Here is a 24,159-nt window from a genome sequence, read left to right on the forward strand (position 1 = left end):
GCGCCGCGCCGCGCCGCGCCGCTCCTGCCCGGGGACCAGACGCCGGGGGCTCCGCCGCGAGATGTGGCCGCCTGCGAGATGCGCCGCTGCAGCTGCCCGAGCCTGCGCCGAGAGGCGGCGCCGTCACGGGGGCAGCGGCGGCCTTGACATCATCGCACCTGCGAGCGGGAGCCTCCCCCCTCCCTCCCCTCCGCGAGCCCCCGGCGGGACGGGCAGCCTCGCTTGGCGCTGAGGCGCTGGCAAACGCCCGGGGCCCGGCTCAGCTCCGCGCCTCTGAACGCCTCCCGCGGGTGAGGAAGGACGATGAAGGCAGCTCGAGCCTGGCTGCTGCCGCCCTCATCTAGTAGCCCCGGTCGCACACAGGCAGGGTCCTTCGTTTGCAGCCCCCCGTGAGAAGAGCGCAGGGCCTCCAACCAGCCCCGGCCTGCGTAGGACAGACCGCGGGCGCCCAGGTTCAGGACTCGCCACTTGCTCTGTAAGGTGCTGTATTTAGGGCTAGGAAAAGGCAACCCTTGAAGCTTTGTCTGCTCCCTTCAGCTGCAACTGACTTGCCATGAGGTGAAGCTCTGGGGAAGAGATGGTGTTTGCTCGTTTCCAAAGCTGTTCCCCTCTTTTAAAACTTTAATTACATTCTGAGAACCTCCCTCCTCACAACTTCGGGAATTAAAGAGTTCAGCATTGGGAGCCTAAGCCAGGCCCTGCCAGCAGCTCTGGCCCAGCAGACCTCCTTCCTGCACATGGCTGCACAACTTTGTAGGGGTCCATATAGACAGAGCACCTTGTCTACCTGGGGCTGGCAAATACAAACCGCTGCTGAAAGCCCAATGGGATAGCACAGAAAAGACAACCTATTTGTTTTTGGTAACCTCTGCCAGCCTTAGTAACAGGACATTGTAACTTCTAACGCAGTAGGTTCCACCTCCGCAAATGTCATTTTAGAGACATCTTCCTTCTCAAGGGTTAATGCTTTCCCAAGTGCTGATGGGAATTTAAATTTTTTCCTCGATGAGAGAGGAATAATAGATGATGTTTACATCAGTAGGAAAGCAGAGGAGCCAAAAAAAATCTGGAGACACAAAACATGTTGATCACATAGAAGGAGATTCAATTTTCACACAAAAGCCTGCCTTTCAGTCCCAGAAATTCATAATGCTGATGCCAATCTGTAGAAGAGGAAAAACAGATTAGCATTCTCCTAACTCCCCTGAATGCAAACTGAAACAGAACTAAAAATACATTTGCATATCTATAGTCAGAGATGGAGACAATAGATATTATTTCTGCATTTTGAAGTAGGCTGCAGGCTGGGAAAGGAATCGGAGAAGTGATACTGCAATTAAATCGAAGTACACAGACAGAAGGGTCTGGGAAGCTGCTATCCGTAAATAATGGGAAACGGTAAGATGAGGAACTCAAAGACCTTAGTTTCTGAAGCAGCATCCAGGCCTCCGGGGAGTGCTGGTTTCTTGTCATAACAGCACCATTTGCACATTTGTTTATATACAAGGTGCTGGAGCTCCTTAACCCAGTGCAACAGGGGCTTATTGATACTGGGTTCCAGCTCTCAGTGCTAACCCATACAGGCCCTGGGGCCTTTCACCTCTTCTTGCTGATTGGAAGGAAAAAAAAAAGAGAACCCCATTCCCCAGGTAATTGGGGACAAGGTCCAATTAAAATATAATCAGGTGTGAATGTATGGGGAAAAGTCAGGGCCCCTTTTCTCCTAAGTCCTATTGACTTTGCCTCCCCTCCCCATGGACATTCCTGTCATTCCCCCTCCCACTGACACCCAGAAGGAGCCCTGTGGAGGGGGGCAGGGATTCTACAGGGCTCAGTCTGACACCTTGGTTTCTTTCCCATCCTACTCTTGCATCCGGTATTTCTGCCACCCTCCCTACTGCTGGAATACCAATCCACAACAGGAAGGGAGACTGAAGTTCAGACAAACGAAAAGAAAAAGCCAAGGCCAGGGAAGAGCCCTACAACTGAGAGGGACTGTCGGTGTGGCACTGCAGGCCTGACTAAGCAGGGGAAGGAGAATGATCTACTGAACTGCTTCTCACTTAATGAAGCCACTGGGGCTCAGTGCACATGCAGGGGCAGTACAGTCATTTACAGCTCTAGGGCTTTAATGCTTCATTTGCTTTAATCCTGAAAGAAGTGGGAGACAATGACCACCAGCATTCTGCAGAGCTGCAAAAGAATAGCACAGCCACAGAGCAGGAGGGGGCAGACATCCAAGCTTTTGGCCTCTGAGGCAGGCTGCCCTATGTGCAAGTGGAGAGGGCCTTGCTGCAGATACTGTGGTTACCAGTATGTTAAAATAATAAAACACCACAAGCATCTTCTAAGAGTGTCCCTCCTCTCCAACCATCCCTATAAATTACTCGTTTTTCATGCAGTAGTAACAAGCAAGCCTTTACTGACCAGTAGTAGAAAACTCAGATGCCAATTTTGGTATATTTTATTAAAGATAAATACTTTCAAAGACATGTCATGGTTCATGCCCCAGAAGTGTATTCACTTTAGGATTATGCAAGTTTGTGCACTGAGCAGACCAACTGCACCACATTCTCATCTTGCATCTCTCTTTACTGAATTCCATATAGATACAGAACCAATACATACAGGATCCACACTTAAGTTTTCAAAAATATTTCTAAGGAGGGAGAAGAAGCCACAGATTAATCGTGTGCAAGTACAATCTCCTTGCTTAAGTTGACATTTAGCCTGAAAAGAGGCTTTGCAAAAAATAACAGAACCTGGGATATAACAACTTAGGTTAATCTCTATAGTATCTTCCATACAGCACTTTCATAAATCGCTATTCAATTATAATTCATATTTAAGTAAAATTAAGTTATGAATATGTATTTTACAAATACTTATATAGGAACACTCTTCCAAATCCATTGCCAAAAGTTCTGTTCTGCTCCCATTTGTTCTGATGGCAGGAACAATTATACCAGTGTTTTATTGCAGGGGAGTCAAAACATACAGCCCACAGGCCTAATCAGGCCTGTGGATCTGTATGACCTGGCCTGTGTGTCACTGGACTGACGCTATGTGCTAGCCCTGACCCCACATGCTGCATGTGGCATGCAAGCTGGACCTGGCACCTCCTGGCACTGCACAGGGTGTTGGTCTTGGTCTGGCCCACAGAGTGGCCCAGTGACCCTCATCCAGTCTGCAAGGCGAGATGAGTTTGACACCCCTGCTTTATTGCATCTGTGCACTCCCTCTGTGCCATGTTAGAGAGATGCAACAGTGCTTGCAGATAACACCACTGAACTCAAGTGTGCCAACCTATTTTATTGAACTCTGCCCTTATTGACATGGTCTTATTTGCAAAGAAAGACAGTATTTCTCAAACATTTGCATTCAAGCATAGCACTGTTAAGGCACAGATGTAAATGTAAGCATGTGTAATTATCTATAGGAAGTAATGACAGCAGGACCAAGCCCTTCCTATTACCAGGAGACTGAAACAACATGCAATGAATTTATCTAGTGCCTACAGACTGGTATCACTAAGTAGCTGAAGATCAACACACAACCGTAAATGGTTATGATTTGGTAAATCTTATCTGAGATGGTTTGCCAGAGATATTAGACTAGATGCCTTCCTGATATTCTATCTCCCCTCGCCCCCAGGCTTTGTGAGTGTGTCTTGTTAAAAACATTTAAACATCTAGGATTTTTGCTACCATTAATTTAAAAAATAACCATTTGATATGGTATTAGTACTCAAAGGCTGTGTTCTGCCATTTTTATTCCCAGAAAATAATGCAAGTAGCCATACCAGTTTCAGTAAGATTACTCAGAGTAGGGAAGAACATTCTGCACTGCTGTCAGTGGCAGAATCTAGCCCAAAACATCAAAAAGAGTCAACCTCAATGAGAAAAAAAATCAATAGTGGGTAATAAGGGACAAAAGTAGTCAGGAAGGAAATTTTATTGCTAAGCTTCTGGGGGAATTGCACACAAAGAGAATAAAAATAGTTTTCTGTGTCCCCTTGGAGTTTTAATATTTAGTATTATCCAATACATAGATTGCTTCTGGGTGGCAACTGTTAAAGTGAAACACATCAAGAAACTTTCAGGAGTATATCATCTCTTTCCACAGCATAAACAGCGCTGGTTGTTGAGTAGCCAACTCCTATGAGAAAGCCTGAGTGTGTATTTCTGGGTGGCTGATCCCAAGATATATATGCATCTCTTCTGTTCATCCATGACAAGTAGTTTACTGACAAACGGGAACAGACACATGCAACATTCCTGTTTTTATTACCAGTGATAAAATCCAGAAGAGATCCCCAGACCAAGCTCTAGCAGTTGCATAGTGATGTTACCATCCAAACAGAAAGCCTCACCCAGAGCCCAGTGATTTCATTGGGAGGCTTTCTACTTCCTTAATTAGTTTTTAAAGTAAGCCTATAGAGCAGTAAACAAAATAGCTTAGGAACAAGGTTGAAAGGGCAGGGAGGAAGCTGAGGCAGGGAGAAAAATAAATATGTGATGGATGGAAAAATATGACAACATTTATAGAAAAATAAATGTTGTTTTCATATGTGTACGAAGGCATTAAGCATCTTAGCTGAAACTTTTTTAGCTAAGAATGCTGCTTCATACTGAGGATACTCATTTTCATATTTCCCCTACTCAGAAACCAAAGTGTTAATAGAGGGGGAAGGGAATCACAGGTTACTGAGTTGATATGGGATGTCTGGCAGAGGGACTGCAGGAGACTTCTGCCAAGAAAATGCAATATCAGTAACTGTGGTAGAAAGGATAACACAGGCTCTCAATCTTTGTGGAGTCCATAAAAGAAATGGTCTCTGTCCAAATCTGAGGCTATCAAATGTTAATTGTTTTAATCAACATGCTGCTTGTCATGCAGTTTTGGGTGCAGAGCAGGTTGGTTCGGTCAGCTGAGCCTGCACTTCAGGAAAAGGTAAGCTGTCCAGATGTTGCATAGTAACCAGAGCTGTCTGTGGAGAACCTCTCAGAAAGATGGACTGAATTCAGCTGCAGTTCTCCAAAGCAGAAGTTCTCAAAGAGCTGTAAGAGAGAAACAATAACACAAATGAATACCTAAAGAAAAACAAACTTGCTGGAAGTCCCCTGCAAAAAAATCAGCCTCACAAAAAGTTTCCACATATTTATATTTTCTACATTTGTTTGCCTTTAACAGAATTATTCTTCATAACAGATTTTTTTCCTAAAAACTAAAGTTAGTCTTTGTTGAAAAAGCACCACAACAATTAGCCCAAGCTGACACCCTTTCTGATCTCAGCGTTTTGAAGCATGTAAAGAAACAGCATTGAGATCAGTCATCACAAAGTAATGACTTGTGGCTACAGTTTCATCCTAATTCAAACCTCTGTTCTAACAGTGAAAGGCTCTTTATCCTAATACTAACCCTTGAGCCATCAAATTCCTTTTTATTCAACAAAGACTTAAGTGCAAATTAAAAAAGAAAGCTGAAATTCAGTCCACGAGGGAGCTACTCTAGTGATTAACACCATCTACAAGACAGACAAAAAAATGACATCAGAATTCATTATAGGAGTGTTCAGCAATATTGCTTGGAAAAGCATCATGTTGAAGTGTAAAGTGCTTTTCCTATTCCATTAAGATGCAGGAAATTGCTCTACCTTAAAATGTCAGTCATGCCTTAGGAAAGCTTTTCAATAAATATAGTAATATCAAACTCAGTTTAATGTTCCAATATTGAGGCTCATCAAGGGCCTGAGTGGTAGTCTCCCCACCATAGAGACCTTACAAACTCTCTTTCCATCTGTCTCCTATTGAATTTTGTATCTGTCCCTGCAGACATCAGCTCAAGACAGTTGCACACACCTCTTCCTGGCATTATGGAACATAGGAACATTAATGGCCAGGAAAAGTCTATAAATTAATTAAAAGTCTGGCCTTCCAGAGCCAGTGATGCATCGATTCTTCCATATATAATCATCTTATAGGCACTAAGTAGGTATTTGAAATTAAGGTTTTATTTTCCCCCTTTCTAAAAATGTGTCTGAGTCTCCACAGCATTGATGTAAACAATTTACTGCTTTGACAAATTTATTCTACATTGCAAATATCCCTGTCTGTATGAAAATGTTGCTTGAAATACTCCTGGGATAGTTCTTGACATTATTATTCTCTAGGGAATGAAGTACTGGTGAAAGTTCCCTCATCTATTGCTTTAGGCATGGAAGTTCCCTGTTTATCCACAAAGTAACTACAGAATGGGGAACAGCAAGTGACAACTCCCAGGCTGCACCCAGAGAGAGTGCTTCAGCTATGACTTGGATGAGCCAGCTCTTGAGGGTACATGGCACAGAGCAGCTGACAGTTTACCCTTACTGGGACCTTCCTAGTTTCATTACTAATTTCACCACTCCTACTCCAGTTATTTTAGAGAAAGTGGTGGTAAGTCTCCAAGTAGTAACTTAGTTTGCACTTGGCAGGAGTCAGTTTCCTGTGGACAGAGATTTCAGAGGAGACTTGACTGCAGTAGTACTCACAGTCTTCTCCAGCCTTCTCTACCAAAGCTGAGCAAGCAAGGGAGGGCTTTTGTTTCTAAGTCAGAAATACAGGTCAGTATAAGAGTGACTTCAGGTTCCTCACAGCTTCTTCGTATCTGGATACCCCATGCCACCCCTCCCTCTTCTTCCCCTCTTTGACCATCACCCCCTATCCACCTTGGCTGAAGAGAGCCACTGTCCCATCTGACTCATGAATCAAGTCTTTCTCCATATAACACTAAATCTCACCCTTCTGATGCTACTGACCCCTCTAACCACTCAACAGACAGGTCACTCTCAAACCCCATATCTCAAGTGCAAAGCCTTCTTCTGCCTGGATCGCTGGGCAACTTCTGCATCAGCTCTATTAGCTGACCTCCACAGTAACAGAATGTGCTGTATTCTGTTCTGTTACTCAGGTTCAGCAGTAATGCTTTTCCCCTTCATGATTCTTATCGTTCCATCTTGTGACTTGGGGCATTTTGAGGATTAATTGGTATCAGGTACAAGAATTTAACATATGCAGGTGTAGCTATGAAACAGAGTTCACACATCATTTAAGAGAGGCAATTCCAATAAAATAGCTAAAGAGTAGGAGGAAAAAAAGAGAAGAAAGAAGAAAAATGACTAAGACCAAACTCCATTTTAAGCAATTAAAGATTTATACAATTAAAGATTAACTATATTCCCAGAAGCTTGGACAATTCATGTTGGAACACTCAGGATAAAATGTCTCATTAATGAGATATACTGGAGGAAGACTAGTTTTCTTTGAGATTTCCAGACCCCACTTAATGCCAAAAGCCCTGATATATGTCAGCCATCTGAAAATATTTAAAATCCCCACATCTCCCCCAACTATGTAGCTGGTCCAATAAAAAAAAGATTTCACCCCCCCAAAAAATCTTCTCACATATCCTGGACCACCATGGCTAAAACAACACTCCAGCCCTGTAATGATATTTATACATGGTTAATTTTGTTTCCTCTCCGGCCTTATAACACACGGTTGAAAAAAAGTTGGAGCACAAATCCGTCACCCTCAACAAAAAGGATCACTTTGTCACTGCATACACAGAGGTTGTTGTAAGGTTGCTTATAAATCTTGGCATGCTGGTGTTTTGAAAGTTACTTTGCAGGGGAAGGGAAAGGGAACTGAAGCATTTATTTTTTAAGAAAAACACAAAATTCCAGGAATTTGCAAAAAGAAAAAGAGAACAAATGTTATAGTATCCCAGTACCAATAGCAACCCTTTGAAATCAAATGCATACACAAAACTACCTTGCATAGCAATATCTTCAAAATAATTGTCTTCGCAGACTATATACTATGCAGTAGTTTAGTTTGGCTTATAAATTAACAGACATCTCATAATCATTTAATTCTGACATTAATTTCAGTGCATCTCCTGCTTTGCACTGTGTCAGTCAATTTGACAGTACATACCTAGAGACCCAGCAGGTATAGTCCAGATCAAGAACTCTCTAGTCACGCACTGCAGAAAGTAAAGCTAAATCCTTGTACTTAAGTACTTTGTACTCCCTTGGCTTTTTAAGAACTGCCACCTCTTGTGTGCATGCATGTGTTTCCCTAGGAGAACACTGCTGGAACTATTGATTTTTGGTAATGTAGCTGTACATTCTGAAAGTAAACATGTTACAAGATTTAAAGGGTGACCACAGTCATTTTTCCAGTTTTCATTTCAAGCCTTCTATTTTTACTGATACTTCCTCACTCCCTGTGGCTCCCAGTGATAGCAGCCATTGGAGGCCACTAATATGGATCGCCCTAAGGCCCTCAAATTCAGTTAGGAAAAAGGCCTTTCAGCACCTGGAGTGGCATCAGTCTCCAGCAATGGGGAAAGCTGGTATTTTGATGCACAAATGGACAATGTATTTGGGACCCTCAGCTCTTACTGAGAGTAGGGTGGCCATCACAGAGGTCAGTCCGGTTGTCCTCTGTCCTCTACTGATATGAAACTGAATGCCTTTATGTCCTCTATTTTTCTTTTGAAATAGAGGACATAAAGGCATCCAGTTTCGTATCAACAGAGGACAGAAGACAAAGTAGCAGAAAACCAGAATGTCCTCCATGATGGACACCCTAGCTCTCAGCCCCTCCCTAGCCCCCGACCACTCCTTCCATTTATCTTGAGAAGAGCCAAAACAGAACTGGAAAAGAAACTCCTCACTGATCCCTTACTGATCCTCGTATTAGAGGATGAGATGCTGCACAGAAAGCAACATGCTGTAATACACTTCTGCATTCTATGCCGGGGACCAGAAAAAAAGCTGTGGTAAAGGCTGCTCTGTTCCTTGGGAAGTGTGACATCCATCAAACATATCCAATCCTCTCTCTTTCCCCTCTTGCTTAGATTTTCACTCAACCCACCTTAACAAACAGGCTGCAGAGAAAAATACAGGGCACAGATCAATAGGCAGCAGTTAGCAAGAAAAGAAAAAAACTCCACATGGTTACTAAAAGTAGAACCTTTTGGAGTAAGGTTCAGCAAAAGAACTGTAATTCTACAAATCCTGACATAATGAAGGATTAACTGTCTTGCTGCCTTAAGAAGAAACAAGACCCACTTAAAAAAAATATATATCTATAGTAAGTGAAAATGAACTTATTGGGAACAAAGGTCACTGCACAGAGTCAACACCACACTTACCTTTGCACTACTACTATCATCCAAGAGCCCCCTGCCTCCTCACGTAAAAAAATCTGAACTAGAGGTAGAGGATAAGCAAAGCATGTGTGGGCTTTTTAACTAGCTTATGGAAGTACATGTGGGGGAGACTGCAGAGGATACTACAGAATTATTTTCCTTAGAAGCAGTTAGCTGAACAAATGGGAACAAAGAGTACACAGATCCCCAGCTACCTTGCATTTCCATATGTCAACCAGTAGAAGACCTCTTGGTGCACCAACTGAAGTGCTACACCTTCCCATAGCCCCTCCCAATGGGCTATGTCATAGAGGCACAGCCTATCAGATGCTTAATCAGAGCAATCTGCCCTTAAGTGGGCCAAATATTTTCCATATCAGACACAGCAGTCATTGATTTTGAGTCAAGAAGACAACATTTCAAAATGTTTGTCTTCCTTAAAGCTCTTGTTTCTCATTTAAAACAATACCCTGGGAAGTTGGTAACTTTTTTTTCTGAGGCTCAACCCCCTTCTCATGTGCAGACTACACTGCTGGGTTCCCCTCAGTGGCACTGACACTAACTTTAAGAAAGATAAGATGGAGTGTTTATATATTCCTTTTGAAAAAAAAAATCACATACTTTAATTTAGACTTTGCAGGTTTAAGCAGAAACTTTAGGCCAAGCTTTTTACCACAAAGCTTCAATCGTATCCTTCAGGGGACTGAACATAAGGCAGACAAGCAAAAGTATTCTGTTTCCTGTCTTCGTACTGCATTTTTCAAAGACACTAATTTGAAACTAAATTGTGAAACTAAAATTCAAGTGAGTGACATTTCAAGACCCAGATGTGACCAAGTAAAGGGTAATAGTGCCACATTTGTAAAACACCCGTTCCTATCATACTTATGTCCTGCAGCTTCCTCCAGACAACCCTCTCCAAATGAGATGGCACCTTTGTTTTCAAACTCTGGAACAGCAGTGATAAATCACTGAGCTAATCCACATCAGGGCAGCAACAACACATTTCAGCTCCATTTATGAAGAGTGGGGATGCCAGCACAAACTGGTGCTTTTAAATCACCTGTCATAGGCGCAACAAGCATGAGAAATATTAATGGATTCGCCTGAAGAGGCACGGACAGCAGGAGAACTAAATGCATCCAGATGAGGGAAGGAAGCAAAGGTACTTAAAACTTCCTTCACGTAAGCTCTCAGGTTTGCACTTTCAGCTGCCTGGCCTGGATTTTGCTACTACTATCAGGATTATTGATCAGTTCTAAAGCTTTGCTTTGCCTAAAGTAACCAGCCAAAAATGACCTATTCTCAATTAATAAAAAAGTCCAAGCAATTCTGCTGAGAGTCTCAAAACTCAAAATGCCAAGGGAGCAACAACTCACTGTAATGCCTTGCAATTAAAAACTACTACCAAAGAGCTGCATTATCATAGGATAAAATGCACACATATATAATAGCCGGTAGGGAGCTCAGTCTGCTGCAAACATCAACCACATAAAGCACAGCCTTAGGGTAGGGGTATTCTAGATGAACAGTACAAAACTGTCCCTTGTGAATCGGCATTGCAGGAAAGCGGAGAGACAGTGATTAGCCTGTGACCAATCAGCCTACAAGGAAAAAAAAAAAAGTCTGCTCTACGCTCTTCAAGGATATGATGAACCTAGTGTTTTAGCCTGAAAAAGAATGCCAAAATCAGATTTTTTTTCAAGTGGAGAGAGAAAGAGCAGGTGCAAATATAAATATCAAATATTATGTAAAAGCTAGGTATATTGCATAATCCAAGAGAGAAGGCAGAACAATACAACAGCCGATTTTCTCTGCTATGTCCAATATGCTGGTGCAATGCATAGGTTAAGCTTCCTTGGAGAAACACATATGCAGCATGCATGCAGCATTTAGGGGTGACTTTGCTCTACCCTTGTATGAGAGCCGCACACCAGCAAAAGTATGCGTTAGGAATGCAGCACGTGGCTGGCAAACCTGTACTGTGCATATATGGGGTGCACCACTCAGAATCTGTGTATAGAAATTTCAAGCAACACAAGACATACAGAGACCACCTATGTTGTGAGACTTAACTCCAGTTTGGAAGAGAGATACAGGATATAGAACATCAGCTGCTTTGTAAAGAGCAGCACTGATTCTCCCAGCAGCTTTCACTCACTCGTCCTGATCAGGAGCTGCACTGAATGAAAGAATCAGCAATGAAAACTGAAGGGAAGGTTAAAGAAACAAGTCCTAAGCTACCAACTCCAGGGTAGCAATGCAAGCCAGCACAACAGGCATGTACCTGCATGTTAATCTAATTCTCTGCTTATAAATAGTGCTATTTTCCAGGCAGAATCCCATGGTGGAAAGGTGACATCCTCAGAAAGAGCATAGCAGAAAAAAAGAAACGCAGGTTATTAGGTATCCCTGATATTACTCAAGCACCAGCTTTTTTTGCAGGTGCACTGATGTTCTTTGGTTCCTGAGGAATTAGTTAATTTTTTTTAGTCCCAGGTAAAAGGTTGAGATTCTTTTAATGGAACTTTTGTTCTACAGCTCTATAACCACCATGCTGTCCCCCTCTAAAGACACCTTAAACAGAGGCAGGTTAGTGTGGTGGCATACATACAGAAGCCCAGGGTAAGAGCAGCCCCCTGTCTTCTCTCCCTGGAGACAGAATTGAGACTATTATTTCCCCCTTTAAATAAACCCTTAGGCACTAAGAGCTGCAGAGGAAAAACCACTGGCACCTCTTAAAATGGTTATAAAACCCCCAGCCTCTAAACTAACACCATGTCCCTCTTCAGTCATTTTTAAACTTATCCACACATTCCTCTATGCAAAGTGCACTGCAAGCAGAAGTCTCCACAAGGAGAAGAATTATTTTCCAAAAGAAAAAATTATCTAAAGGCAAAAGCAAAGTAGAGAAGCCAGGGAACACCTGGGTACTTCCTGGGTGTCATACAACTGTAATTGCTAGTTGTGCAGTACTTTCATAGCTGATAATGGAACCAACTACAGAAAAGCAAAATATGATCATTAACCAGAATAATTTAGCTAAACCCAAACCATGATACCATTCTAGACTGGGGGGGAGGGGGTAGCAGGAGCCTGGAATAGCAGCCAGATGGGGTGGGGGGAGGGGTTGCATGCAGTGGCACAGGATGGTGGATGGCAGTGGCAGCCACCATGTGCAAGTTCCCTCCAGCACTCTGTCCCCACCAGCCCCTTTCTGCATACCCCCAGTTGATAACCCCTGTTCTAGACTGAAGCATGTAAAACACTTAGAAAAATAAAAGCTCCTCACCAACGACAGCATAATTCAGTACATATAGGAAGGAAAACTTTCTCTTGATAGAGTTGACATTGCCTTTGCAGAACATGGTAATAACTGGTAGACCAAAGTGACTGGTGGTAAAAGCACTTGAAACTAAAAGGATGGAATGTTAAATTTGCGAGTGAAATTTAGACGGCATGAGTATGAGCAGTGGGCACTGCTGAGCACAGCACCACTAGAAAAAACACAAGTAGCGTGCTTTGCAAGCTCTCTCCATGCTGCTTTACTAACACAGCTCACTTGTTCCTTGAAGCACACCCTCCTATTCTGCTTCTGGAATTATTATTTACTTTCTTCTTGATAAGCCTCAATTCTGATTTGCATTACTTTTACCTATTTTGTTACAGAGACCACCAAACAAGCCTACCAATAGTTCGTAGTTCTGAGCTGCACCTCTGCCATGCCTGCTGTTCCCCAGGAGACTCTGCCAGTAGTGAAAAATTGTAGGCCTGTATCCATCAAAGACTAGGCTGATCCATTAAAGACCAAATTCATTCCATTTGTGACATATACAAAACTGCAACCTACTCCCCTACAGGTTAGAAATACCATAAGGAGCTCTATTCTGAGTCAGATCTTCTGTTAGCTCATGGAAGATAAAATACAAGCTTAAAATCAAACATATACAACCTGACAACATGTCCAATTCTGCGAAGAACATTTGTTAAAAGATTATTTCTACTTCCACTTCCAAACAGTTTTCTGAAAAATTTCAGTGCCAGAACTGGTATTATTTCTGTTATTATTCATTCTGGGCTCTGCTACCCCAGTGATTATCTGACAGTGGTTTAATGATGTTTGGAAGTTTTCCAAAAATAATGTAAAAGGCCTGTAGAAAGAGCAGGCATACAGGTGCTGATCCCGAAAGGCAGCTCCTATCATGTACACCACTTTTTGTCAGAACTAGCAAGCTGTTCCCTTTTTACAGCTTTATAAAGGCATGCTAGCCAGAACAAAGCCTTTAATTACTACACAGGTGTTTTATGATTAAGATGCTCTGCATTGTTCCACAGCAAACAGAAAAAAATTACTGAGAAGAGACTAAAGGGAAGACATTTGGTATTTTCATACACACATTTTCCCCCACCAGGGCTTCAAAAATATCAGCAAGACAAGAGCAAACATGACAGTTATTTGAATGAAGACATGTTATGCAAGTATATGCCTGGCTCTGACTTGCTGTCCCTTCCTGCTCTATGTGAAGTGTAATCCTTACACTTTTGATAATATGATGAACAGCCCCTTAAATCTAATTTCCTAGATTTCTCAAGGGTCCACAGCAGAAGCAAATATGCAGCCTCTCTTAGATGCAATGAAGCAACACAGACATCAGCATGACAAAATGACTAGTCATATGAATTCAAAAGGTCATCATCTATCAGAATTACCTGTTCATGCTCCATACAAAGCAAATTACTGATACAATTTACCACAAATTCAACTTATTTTTTCAATCATTTCCATTTCATAATTTTGCAACAAAGCAAACAAAATGAAACTGTGTACAACTGACATTTAATGCAATTTCTCTTGTTAGTATAATCTAAGCTCATAACTAAATTAGTTGCTTATATCATCTTAAATAAAAGGGAAAATTAAATTTAAATCAACTTGTGGCTGAAATCAACTATGACTTCATATTTAAAGTAATAAACCTCAGTTCTAACTGGAAAATTTAGAAGGAAAAGTGTGAGTGTGTGCATGGGAGACAGAACACTAGCTGACTACCTATAGTATATAGGTAGGAGTAGAAGAAACTAATATAACTACTATATATATTAAGTAAGAGAAACTAATATATATCTATATGGGTGCAACGTGGAGGGCTCTATATATAGATATATATTAGTTTCTCCTACTGAATTAAGGGAAAGCACTTAAAGAAGCAAAAGAATATTTGCTATAATAAGAAAACAGTCAATATACACATTCCACAGGGTGTTTTAAAAGTTTCATGCAGCAATCCAAAAATATACAGATATACCATAAGTACAGATAATGTAGGGAGCCAAATTTTGAACACGGGCACCTAATATTAGGCTGTAAAGTCCCACTTTAGGTACCTAAACTTAGCCTGATTTTCAAAAATTTAAATCAACAGTTCCTAATGGGGTCCATGGGAGATAAAATGTGCTCTGCAATTTTGGGGGGGAAAAACAGAAGCAGGGCATTTGTCAGAATACATAATTAAGATTTTTCAGATCAATCCAGGGATCTTGCCTTCTATTACCTTATATTAAAATTAAGGGAACTCCATCCATCCCAGTGTGGGTACCATCAGTGTGTGAAAATTACGATTGTAGCAGGAGCTGGTATGATTTAGAGGGGGAGGCGGGAAGACAGGACACACATGGCCTGCAGACTGGATCTGGCCCACGGGGGGCGCCCACCAATTGATTGGTCCCAGCCTGCAGCTGCCCTGGCAGTGTTCTGCATGGGGCAAAGCTCCGCCTGCTCCCACCTGGAGCAGCCTGCGCTGCACTCCTGCCTGCACCCACAGGCCTCAGCCCAAGCCACCACACACAGCTTACTAGCAGGACTGCTCCTAGTGCAGCCGCTTACGTGCTGCTTGGTTCCCCCTGCCTCTGGTGGCTCCTCCTCCTGGCCCTGTTGCATTGCTCCAGGCAGGGGGAAAGCTGAAGCTGGGCAGCCCCTGCCCCAGCATGCGGGTCTCCAGCTCCCAACGACCTTCCACTCACTTTGCCTGCCCAGCACATTGAGCAGCCGCCTGCAGGCAGCCAAGTGGATGAAAGGCTGCTGGGAGCTGGAAGTGGATCCCTGTGCACTAGAGCAGGAGCTTCCCAGCTGCAGTGTTGCAGCAGGGGCAAGAGGAGCAGCTGGAGGTGGGGGAAGCAAAGCAGCACCTGGGCAGCTACAGCTGCAATGCGAGCAGTCCCACTGGAAAGGTGTGCATACTGGTTGGGGCTGAGACCGGGAGGTGCAGGCAGGAGTGCAACATGGGCTACTGCAGGTGGGAGCAGGCAGGGCTCGACCCCATGTGGCACACCGCAGGGGCAGCTGAGAGCTGGGTGGGGTGGGTGACACAAAACACACACAGACCACACCCCTTCCTGCATGTTCCTCAGGCCTCCCCACCCTCAGCCAGCTGCCAGGGTTTAGCCGCAGGCAGCCCCCCCCCCAACACATGCATACCCATCCCCACACACACACACATCCTCACCAAAATTCATTAAGTGGCCCTCCAGCCAAAATAATTGCCCACCCCTGGTTTAGAGCACCAGACATACAAGCGTCTCAAGAACTGTAAGCTGCGAGCAGCACTTCTGCTGCTGTTCCCAATAACTGTTGGGAATAGCTGAGGACTCATCCTAGTCTGTTCTGAAGACCAGGATTACCCACAATTTAAGATTTTCCTCTTACAACTGCTCTCTTAGGGCGCATCCATACATGCAGTCACATGCGCTTTCAACAGCTCAAACAGAAGCAACACAAATTTGAGCTGGGCTTTTTGCCTCAGTGCACGTACCTGGACATGCACTTTGGTGTGGGGCAAATTTTGCCACTTGGGGCAAAATAACCCTGCCTGGCTCCTCCCAGATCTGCAGCCAGGGGGAGCTAGAGCCTGGGGCCAGCACCTGTGCTGACCCCAGCAGTTTAAAACCTGCCTTGTGCTGGCCCCAGCAGTATAAAAAGCTGCCCTGGCAAGCAGCTCAGGGCTACTTGCTCTCAGGAGCTTCTGGTGGCCAGAAAGGTGCCCAGAGACTGTGAAGCCACTTTCCTCTCCCTTATCTGTGCACGTTTCCAGGCAGAGCACCAGTGGGCAGCATCCACCACTCCTTGGATGCCTTTGAGGACCGATGGGTGCAACCTGGAGGGCTCTGCTCAGTGTCCCCCCCTGGAGAATTTCTTTTCACATTTTGAACCTTTGTCCCCCACATCACTCCTACCCTTTTCTTCCTTAGTTGTCTTATCAAAGAAAAAAAAAATCAGTTGCATCTTTCAAACCTTGGTCCCACACAGTGGGGGCTATTAGTTAACTAAGTGAGCCTTAAGGCCTATGATCTCTGGAAGATACAAATAAGCAGGAGCTACTGGGGCCTGGCCAACTAGTATCTGTGGACACTAGCCACTTGTGCCAGCTGGACTGCTGAAGCAGCCCTGAGAGTTCCCTGTACCCTTTACCCACTGTAGCAGTCTGGCAGTGGGGGTGCTGCCTGGTTGTGACCTGCCGTGCACCTGTGACAGTATGTGGCTCCAAGGCTTCATGCCTGCCAGGCCTGGATGGGGACTGCATGGCGGATGGGGACTGCATGGCCAGTACAGGTATCCACACTTCTGGGCCAGCTGCCAGTGGGCTGTGGCTGCACAGTTGGCCTTTGTGTGGCACTACTGCCATGTGTGCCACTGTCTGGCCATCTGGACAGCTACTGCCCAGAAGATGTTCTTAGTGTGGTGGCCTGCTTTGAACTGTCAAAGCATGTCCTCCTGGCCCCAAGTGGCCAGGAGGTCAGCCACCTCTATCTTGGTCCCAGGTGCCAGCTCTGAGTAGGCTCCTCTGCCTGGGTCATGCCATTTGCCTCCCTAGCAGGAATTCTGGTGTTCCCATTTAAAAACGGCAAAATCCCTGATAGAAAAATCCCAAAGTCTTTAAAATACCCCAAAATCCATGTTCTTTCACAATTAAAACAAAAGACCATGAGAGAGAGAGAAAGATCAAATCAGCTGGGCAATGTTTTATTGATATATTTACAATTTTAAGACAATTTGGAAGCCTACCAGTGCCCCTATCATCATAATAACACACATTCTAAATATCTATACAGTTTGATATTTATTTTTGGATTTGTTGTCACAGAAAAATTAGAGCTGCCCTATTCTCTTCGCTCACCAGGATGTGCAGTGCTGAGCAGCACTGATATGCCAGTGCCCTGCCCTTGCCCCTCACTCTCAACTCACAGCCTGCCCCCCCACCCCAGTCCCCTCACTCCTAACCCACAGGGCCAGGCATGTGGGTGAGGGGTTTGTGGGGGTGGCTTGGGCCCACAGGCCCCTGCCTGGCCTCAGTCTCCCAACCCCGCTGGCAGCAGCAGCTGTCAGGTCCACTCAGGGCCTCATGACACAGCCCCCCACATGATGTGGAGCAGCAGGCCTTGACATCGGCTGCCTGGTACCCACGCTGCTGCATCACTGTTGGGCAGCTTGGAGCTGCTGGGCCTGTTACCCAGGGCCTGGCACCACTCAGCCTGAGTGGCCCCAAGCTGCCCGACAATGCACAGTGCCCTGCTGTGCCGGGCTGCACCCATGCAATGCAGCAGCAGCAGCGCAGGTGCTAGGTGGCCAGAGCTGAGCCCTGCTGCTCCCTGCCACATGGGGGGGCTATGCCATGAGGCCCTGAACACTGCTGCCGGTAAGCTGGAGGCAGTGCAGGAGGCTGGAGGAGGGGCAAGTGGGGGCCTGAAGCCAGGAGGGGGAGTGAGTGGGGAGCTGGAGCCAAGGAGGGGGTGAGCTGGAGGCTGGAGCTGGCCTTCCCCCATAGTACCCTCATCAGTCCCCCCCTCATCCCTATTACCTGGCATGGAACTCAGGTCCCACTTGCTGCAGCCTGCACCACTCACTGCCTGCCCTAGACAGGCAGGCAGCGTGCTTCACCACTGGGGAAAGGGCCAGCCATAGAGATGCTCTGGCTGGCTACCAGAGTGTCTCTGTGGAGGACCCAAGTCTCTGGTTGCCTCAGGGCACGGTATTTTTTTGGTACTTGGATATCCAGGTATCAAATTTTGCCCCTGCACTGCATATCTGCAGCATGAGGAACTTTTTTTTGTTCCCAGTGTGCATCCTGCAGCATCTCAAAGGGGTTTGAGACACTGCAAGAGGCATATGTGTGCTCATCTGGATGTGCCCTTAGAGTTTACTTTAATCCCTACTTTAGGTCCCACTTGCGTTTCCTTATCTCATACATATAAAAAATTCAGATTGGTCAGAAACATGATGACAATAACCCCATTCTCCTCATTTCTCTCCTTTCCCAGCTGTTGCCATGTGAAATCACAGCTCATTATAATGTTGTTAGATGATCACATCAAAAATAACCATGTGATGCATCAGTTAACTGCAGTGGAAAGGAAGGCAATCAGATATATTTCATCATGACAGTTAAATGCATCTTAGAGCCTACTGCTGTCCTTCCTTAAGTAAACCAGTTCAGGGCCAGATACAGGACTCTCTCAGCTGAGGGTCTTTTCCTCTGGAATTGTCTTTCTAGCACAAATCAATGTCTAGCAACATTTGGGTTACTATTTAAGACATTTGGTTTAACTGCTGCTTCTTTTTCTTTTTTATGAAACTAATGCACTTCAGCTGTATAAGTAAAACCTAGTTGCTATGATGAAAGGCACTTTACAAACCAATAAATAAAAGTGCAGCTTTTAGAAGTTACTGGAGTATGAGATACTTTAAAAAAACCAAAAAAACCAAAAAACTTAGGCTGCTCTGCGCATTTACTTGGACTGCTAACTTTCCAGTATTTACTGTACATCAAAACTTGTGGAAACTATATATAACCTGTCTTTGGAAATTAATACATTCATTTAAATGTCAAACTTTTTCAAAGCATGGATCACATTCTATTAGGCAGAAGTGACTGTGTGGACTGCCACTCCTCCCAGATGAGATGGCATTCACAGCTATGTAACATACCCGGGGCTTCCAACAGTCCTTACGATAGCAAATATTTGTGTGCAAGGAGGCTGGTTACACCACATTTCCAGCAGCTTCTACCGGTGTTCAGGCTTGCATTTTTTTGCATAGGGAGGATAGGTAACCATAAATCAATGGACAAAAAGGATGAGGAGGATACTAGCATAGGACTAACCAGTTCTATTCAGACAACCACTGGTCCATAGAGTACACGCCAAGGACAACTGAGTTCATTCATACAGACTCAAGAAATTATACCACAAATAGAGCCAAAGCACTTTTTAGATGAACTGTCTACTTTTTACTAAATCAATTTGCTCTCTTACGCACTTAATTCAGTAGGTCTCTCTTAAGGACCCACCACAATTCAACCTTTGCCAGTTTCACTGATAAAAACTGCTATCAGAAGACCTAAGAGGTGAAGTCAGTCAATGCTGTCTATAGCAGAATAGTGATTTCAGGGAAATTGAGAGGTGGGATGTCAAGAAATGGAGGGAGAAAGAGTGCTAAAAAGTGAGAGGCAAGTTGTTAGATAACCAGAGCTTCATCTTCAGAAATGTTGGGCTCTCACAATTGCAGCTGAAGTAGACAGAAGTGAAAGGTGGTCAGAAGGTCTCAAACCAAATTCCAGTTCACAACCACAAGAAAAGCCATGCATCAGACAACATATCAAGTCTAGGGAAAAGACTCTCCAGCTACCTAATACAACCTCCCGCATAATGTTTTTCCTTATGTGATTTGGATCAGGCTTTTTATAAATACCCCAAGTTACCTGCCTCTGGTCTGTTCTAACACTAACAAAAGACATTTTTCTCTCAATACGTAGTCTAACTTTGTAGATGCAACTACAGATCAGTCATCCTTGTCTTGCCATATTCAAATAATGTGAATAAGCTTCTTTCTTCAAGGATATTATTTCTAATAAAGTGTTTACACAGCGACCCACATTTAATCTCCTTTTTTGAGATAATACAAAGTTGATCTTCAGTCTTATCTTCTCAGTTACCACATCCTCCAATCCCAGTGTCACTCTCTAAGTGCCCTTTTTGAACTCTCTGTTACTCCAATATCTTTTAATAACGCAAGGATCAGAAGTGAATGCAATATTTTGTACTCAGCCAAGTAGCGTTACAACTTTTCATTCTTGCATTTGATTTGTCTATAAACATACTTGGGAAGACACTGGCTTTTTTCTACATAATGCTGCATTATAAAACTCGTGTTCAGTTTTTTTGTCCCTCCGCTTCTTTTATGTTTGTACTGGTTACCACTTCTCCCCTCATTTATTACTGTGTATTTATACTATTTCACTTTGCTAAAGTCAATTAAGAAGTCCAATCTTTCTAGCCTGTTCTGAAGTCTGGGTCACCCCTCATGTGTATTTCATAGCTGTCATTTCTGATATTGTCTGCGAAGTTAATTGAAACAAAATCTGCTTCCTGAAAGTCATTAATAAAAAGATAAACAGCATAAATCTCAATGCTGATGGCCATGGAAGTTTATAAAAACTTTTCCTTATCTGGAGGTGTTGTTATTAATGATTACAAAGGCAGATGACAAACCAGTTACTATGGTATTAATTTTATATAGAAAAATGTCTTCCCTTTTCATAATAATTTTTAAATGTGGTATTATATTGAATGCCTTACCTAAAACCTATATCCGCTGCATTACTCTTGTTCACTAATATATATTCATAGCAGAGAATACTATTCTATGCACTTGCCATGATCTATTTTTCATGATTCCTTGGTTATCACTCAGTAATAAACTGAGCAGTAGTACAGACAGAGGCAATCCCTTATTATATATTCTTTCAATCTATTTTACAGTAAGGTCACAAACAAGATGAGGGCCTCACTGTGTTAGACTTTGTACAAAATGAAGCCTAAGTGTTCTATAAAATAAGAAACAGTCCTTACCCTTCCTTGTTACGTCCTTGTAACAAGGTATTTATCAGAATTTGCAGATTTGTTGGAATTTGACAGGGCCATGCCATTAGCATCTCAGCCACAGCCTCAAACTTGCAACCTCTGGGCTGTCAACTGTGCACCTTAGCACCCCAGCCCGAAAAGCTGGGGCTAGGAACAGCGGGTAAGGTGATTGGCTGTTGGGGGTCACGTGCTCCCCATGCCAGCTCCAGCAACAAAGGAAGTGAGCAAGTGAGCGAGCATGTAATGCAGAAGCTGCTTGGGCAGGGATCTGTGGGTCGAGTGAGGGACACCAGCAGGGCTGGGCAGGGCAGGGGGCTGCAGGTTGGGAGTGAGGGGCACCAGCACAGCTGGGAGGTGAGCTGGGGCTGTGCATAGGGAATGAGGGGCACCCCCAGGGCTGGGAGGGGAGCAGGGAGCTGTGGATCAGGAGTGAGGGGCATAGGGATGGGAGGGGTGACTGTGGGTTGGATGTGCAGGGCACTGGCAGCACCAGAGGACTGGGGATTGGGAGTGAGGGGCACCAGTAAGGGGTGGGGGGCAGGATACTACTGTCTGGGACTGGTGGACACTGGCAGGGCTGGGGTCAGTGGGTCCAAGAGCGAGGGGCAGCAGCAGGGCTGGGGGAGGATGTGGTTTGTCAGTGAAGGGCAACAGAATGGGCAGGGGCAGGGCACTGGCATGTCACTGTCGTGTGTCTCCCCCCCACATCATATTCCCCCTGCCTGCCCACCCCCCTGGTGACAGGTGTCCTCTTTTTTGGACCTGGAAATATGGTAACCCCAGCCCAATGAACTATATGGCTGTGAACTAATATCATGCACAGCTTGTATTCTCTCTAAGTAGATGCAATACCATCATCACGACAGTTGCAGGGGAAACACCTTGACTAAAGTAATGCGATTAAAGTGGAATTGTGTAGTGGAGGGTTGCACCCTTGTCTACTTGTGGACAGGACTCCCTACGAGTGCTTCATGGTTAGCTTCCCACTGGCCATCTTCCAGTGGGAGAATCTCAGCTACACTCTGACTTTAGGGAGGAGTCTCCCATTTCCATAGTTTCCTCCTGCGGCCATATGGCTAAGGACAAGCAAAACTCAGGGGCATCTGAATCCCAGGCCTCCAGGATGCCTGCCAAAGGAAGCCCCAGTAGCAGGACCACATATGATTCTTGAATGATTCAAATGTATTTGGACCTGATCTGGCCAATTTGACCTGGGACATGAAAAATTTTCCTTAAAAAAAAGTAGGTGCTAAAGTGCTGCTTAAAAGTATGCTTCTGGAATACCTGTACTAAAACTTGCAGCAGTTTTAGAAAAGGTAAAATTCATCAATCTTGGCTGAACTAGATCTATAGGTAGTATACATAAACTGCTACAGCTATGTTTGTTTTAAGGTCAGTTTTTTCAAATTTGTTTCTCAGTTCCACATGCTCAGGGAGGGCAGGGTCTGATAACAAAGAAGGGGAAAGGGGCTATTTGACCCCCCAGATTTATTTTCTCTCCTATAGCAGTGGGAGATTGACAAATTCAAGACAAACCTCCAATAAATAGATTCTGTATCTAGAAAATTATATCAAATTTATAACTTTTCCATATATAAAATCTAATTACTGGAGGGAGTGTCATCCTATATTCAAGTAAATATGGTAACTAAGGTTTCTAAAGTGATGATTAAAGCTCACAATCTCATTTCCTTGCTCTGGATGCCAAATTCCTTAATGAATACAATGCAATCAAGCAAAGAAATTAAAAGAATGCTTGGAGGATCAAGTTTGGAAAGGAGGAAAAAGCTTGTACAGCCCACTACACCTGGACAACATAATAGTTCAAGTAAGCCAGCATGGGTAATGTATTAATTAGCTACCTGTCATTTAGATCCTAACTCAGAACTTAATGAAGCCACTTTGCAAAAAGGCAATCTCTTCAGAAGAATATAAATAATGTATATAAAATGGGGGCAGGGTGAGAAGAGAATCAGCACACCCCTGCAAGGTCAAGCCAGACTGCATCTCTGGATCGATGGCTGGCACTGGCAGGTTCTACTGTTGAGAAGCCTGCAGCCATCTATGAGTCATAGAATTAATTAGTGCCAGTGGGTGTTGCCATAGGCACGTGGCAGACAGACTGGAAATATTAAATGACTGGGTTAGGAAATATAGTGGAGATGGAGGAGAAAGATTACATTTCTTTCACTAAGGCTTGATACGTAGTAATTATCAACAGTCTTTTTATTCTGCAAACAGCCAGTAGCTCTTTAGGCTAAAACAGTACAAAATCAATGAGGAGGTTTAACATCGCTCTGTCTCACGTTTCAGAGAGCAGCAGAATGAGAAGTGGACATTTCTGGTAGAACATATGTATTTTTCCATTTTAAGCACCATATATCATCATAACCTACAGTACTTAAGATTCCTGCAACCAGTAAATTTTGTGACCAGCAGAGGGAGCATCTTTTATAACTTAGAAACCGTTGAAGGTTTTGGATGGAGAGTGTAAAGGGAGAGAGAGACAGTCCGATTTTATGTCCCTTTAAAGTTTGAGCACATATTTAACATTCACAAAATAAACAACTAAGAATGGTAGTTTGTGCTGAGAATGATGTGCCCTGGTACCTTGGAAGCTTTTTCTACAGCTATATCAATACACCGTAATTCTGATACACTTGGGATTCTGGGGGCCAGTCACAGTTTCAAATCACAATGGGAACAGTACAATGCTATTACACTGACATGTGACAATGCAAGGTCATAACTTTAACTTAAGGGACAATGGCAGCTTTAACTGACTGGCCTTTTTTCTCTCCTCAAGCTTGAAAGTGAGTTCTCTTCCAACTTAAAAATCACTAAAACCCATTAAATTATGGAGTGCTATTATACACAACATTTGCCCTTCTCTCATGTTCTACCTAAAACCAAACTTCCTAAGGCCCTGAATCTCCCATCCGGCCTGCAACTAGGGCTGTGCAAAGCTTTGGGTGCTAATTCAATTAGGAGGAGATTTGGCCCGATTCAGTGGACGAATCTCCAAATCCAAATCAAATCACGGGA

At 43.9% G+C, this 24,159-nt stretch overlaps 1 protein-coding gene across 1 annotated transcript in view; it reads right to left on the reverse strand.

Moving 5' to 3' along the window:
- Window positions 1-2,448: 2,448 nt before the first annotated feature.
- Window positions 2,449-24,159, reverse strand: part of ASCC1 (activating signal cointegrator 1 complex subunit 1) — a 63,575-nt gene continuing 41,864 nt past the window's right edge. Inside the window, exon 9 of the mRNA XM_019538562.1 lies at window positions 2,449-5,060. Coding sequence (XP_019394107.1) covers window positions 4,944-5,060 — 117 coding nt within the window. The 3' untranslated portion in view covers window positions 2,449-4,943. The remainder of the gene's footprint in view (window positions 5,061-24,159) is intronic.

This window comes from Crocodylus porosus, unplaced genomic scaffold, assembly GCF_001723895.1.
Source record: "Crocodylus porosus isolate Cpor-Errol unplaced genomic scaffold, CroPor_comp1, whole genome shotgun sequence".
Classification (NCBI taxonomy): domain Eukaryota; kingdom Metazoa; phylum Chordata; order Crocodylia; family Crocodylidae; genus Crocodylus; species Crocodylus porosus.